General features: G+C 44.6%; 1 protein-coding gene across 1 annotated transcript; it reads left to right on the forward strand.

Moving 5' to 3' along the window:
- Window positions 1-1,602: 1,602 nt before the first annotated feature.
- LOC114405065 lies at window positions 1,603-2,052 on the forward strand. Its single transcript, XM_028367748.1, has 2 exons — window positions 1,603-1,779; window positions 1,921-2,052. Exons 1-2 carry the CDS (start codon window positions 1,603-1,605, stop codon window positions 2,050-2,052), a joined length of 309 nt encoding a protein of 102 aa, XP_028223549.1.
- Window positions 2,053-2,380: the final 328 nt, after the last annotated feature.

Consider the following 2,380-nt stretch of genomic DNA (forward strand, 5'->3'; position numbering starts at 1 on the left):
ATGAAGTTTTTTATTTTTAAAAAAAAATAAGTTGTGGATGTTTACTAAATAATTTAGTTGTGATTTTTTTAGAAATGAAGTTTCTTATTTTTTTTTTAAAATTAAGTTGTGGATGTTTACTAATTAATTTTTTTTTTAAATGCAGTTGTTTATTTTTTTTTTAAATTATGTTGTGTATGTTTTAAAATAATTTGATTTAAGTTAGTTTTATTTGTTTATAAATAAAGTTATTTTTTTATAAAGAAAATTGTGTATATTTTGACTGAAAAAAATACGTGTTCGACATGATTTGCAGATCATGGCCAGAACACGAGGTTTAGGTCGTGCCATAGGTAGAGTTGTAGGCAGAGATAGACCTGGTGATGAGGATGCTGCTAATGTTCCCGAGAGACGTAGGCCTACTGCCTCAGCCCGTAGGCTACGCGTTCATCAGATGACAACGGAGGGACGCGATATGGCTAAGGACGTCGCTGACATGACTGACGATGTCCCTGAGCAGGCTGCGGAGGCACCTGAGATGCGTGCGGACGCATAGGGTACTGATAGTGGTGAGGGGTCAGATGGTGGTGATGCTGTTGAGCGATTCCCTGGTGGTCCACGTGACCCGTCAATGCTCACATCATTTGCCGAGCATGTTGCACATGCCGTTTGGAGTGGACAGGTATTTTAATTTGTTAATTGTTTATCATTGTTGATTTATTTGTTTGTGATTAATTTTTTTTTAATAATTGTATAATTTGTACTTCAAATCAGGAACGTCCTGATTTGAAGTTAGTGTCACATGGGAGGATGGTGACACTGATTGGGAGGCCAGTGCCTGAGATTGAAGGCCTGCTGGCTGCCACAGGATTAAGTTCACTGATAGATTGTTCAGTTATTACTCGCGATCCAGGACTTATATCCGCATTTGTGGAGAGGTGGCACAGTGAGACTAGCACCTTCCACCTTCCTGTAGGAGAGCTGACGATCACATAGGATGATGAGTCGTCAATCCTACATTTGCTCATCACTGGCGCCTTGCACAGTTTCCACGCTCTTTCTACGAAGGAGGCCAGATTTTTGCTTACGGAGTTGTTGGAAGTGCCTGCCGAGGAGGCCAGAGCCGAGACAGCACTCACACGTGGAGCATATGTACGATTAGGATGGGTTTGAGACATTTATGAGACGAGATGTCAGGCCCGACGGTGGATAGTCGCAGCTCGCGTTTATCTGCTGCACCTTGTCGGTTGCACTCATTTTGCTAATAAGAGTGCAACATACGTGCATGTGGTTCACCTTGACGCTTTCCGGGACCTCGCTCATAGTAGTGGTTACGCTTGGGGAGTTGCCACGCTGGTTCATATGTATGACCAGTTAGATGAGGCTTGTAGGACCACCACCCGACAGCTTGCGGGGTACTTGAAGCTACTTCAGGTAAATTTTGTGTTTATTAATATGTTACATTCGAGTATGATTTAAACATGTTTTTATGTTATGTTAACCTCAATTATTGTGTAGTGTTGGATCTGTGAGCACTTCCCTAGTGTGCACCAGTGCGTAACTGACGATACATACCAGGAGACGTCCCCACGTGCTTCCCGGTGGTTGACGTCGAAGGCGCACATGAAGGGAATCATAGGAGCACCCTACAGGGCACGTTGTGATGGTTTGACCGTCACAGATGTGTCCTGGTTTCCGTACATGGAGCATCGGGGGGTTAGGGCGTTTCAGGAGATTTCATCTTTCCAGGGTCAGCTGAGATGGGGTCTTATGGTCGTCACAGCTCGACCGGAGAGGGTGGTACGCCAGTTCGGTTACATCCAGAGCATCCCTTCGCCGCCTGTTAGTGCACGATTGTCACACGATCAGATAGATGACAGGTGGATGCAGTTTGCGAATCACTTACTACCTGCAGGTCAGGTTTGTCTAGTGCCTGGGCAGGGATCTGCGGATTACATGGAGTGGTTTTTCCGCATATCTCACCCATTTATGATACCGAGCCAAGCAGGTGACCAACAGAGGGATGCACCAGCTGCAGACCCTGAGGACTACATACATCCGCCTAGCTCCTAGGTTCCAGTAGCATTTGACCCCCCTCCACACGTGGTAAGATTATTTGCGCGTTTAATGTTTTATGAGTTGTTATTTATTTTAAATTTCATTATAAATGTTTTTAATGACTTTGACAGGATGATTATGAGGGATATGAGGCGATTGCACAGAGGTTGGAGCGTGTGCTCAACCTTAGGATAGTCACTGCAGGCACATTGTTATATGACATTATGCAGGACTACCTAACGATCACGAGAGGGGGACCCAGTGCTGATGGGACTGTCAGGGCTCGTCAGAGACGCCGCACGGACTATTGATCATTGTATTTATTTTTTGTGTTGTAGTTGAC

This window comes from Glycine soja, chromosome 3 (assembly GCF_004193775.1).
Source record: "Glycine soja cultivar W05 chromosome 3, ASM419377v2, whole genome shotgun sequence".
Taxonomy (NCBI): domain Eukaryota; kingdom Viridiplantae; phylum Streptophyta; class Magnoliopsida; order Fabales; family Fabaceae; genus Glycine; species Glycine soja.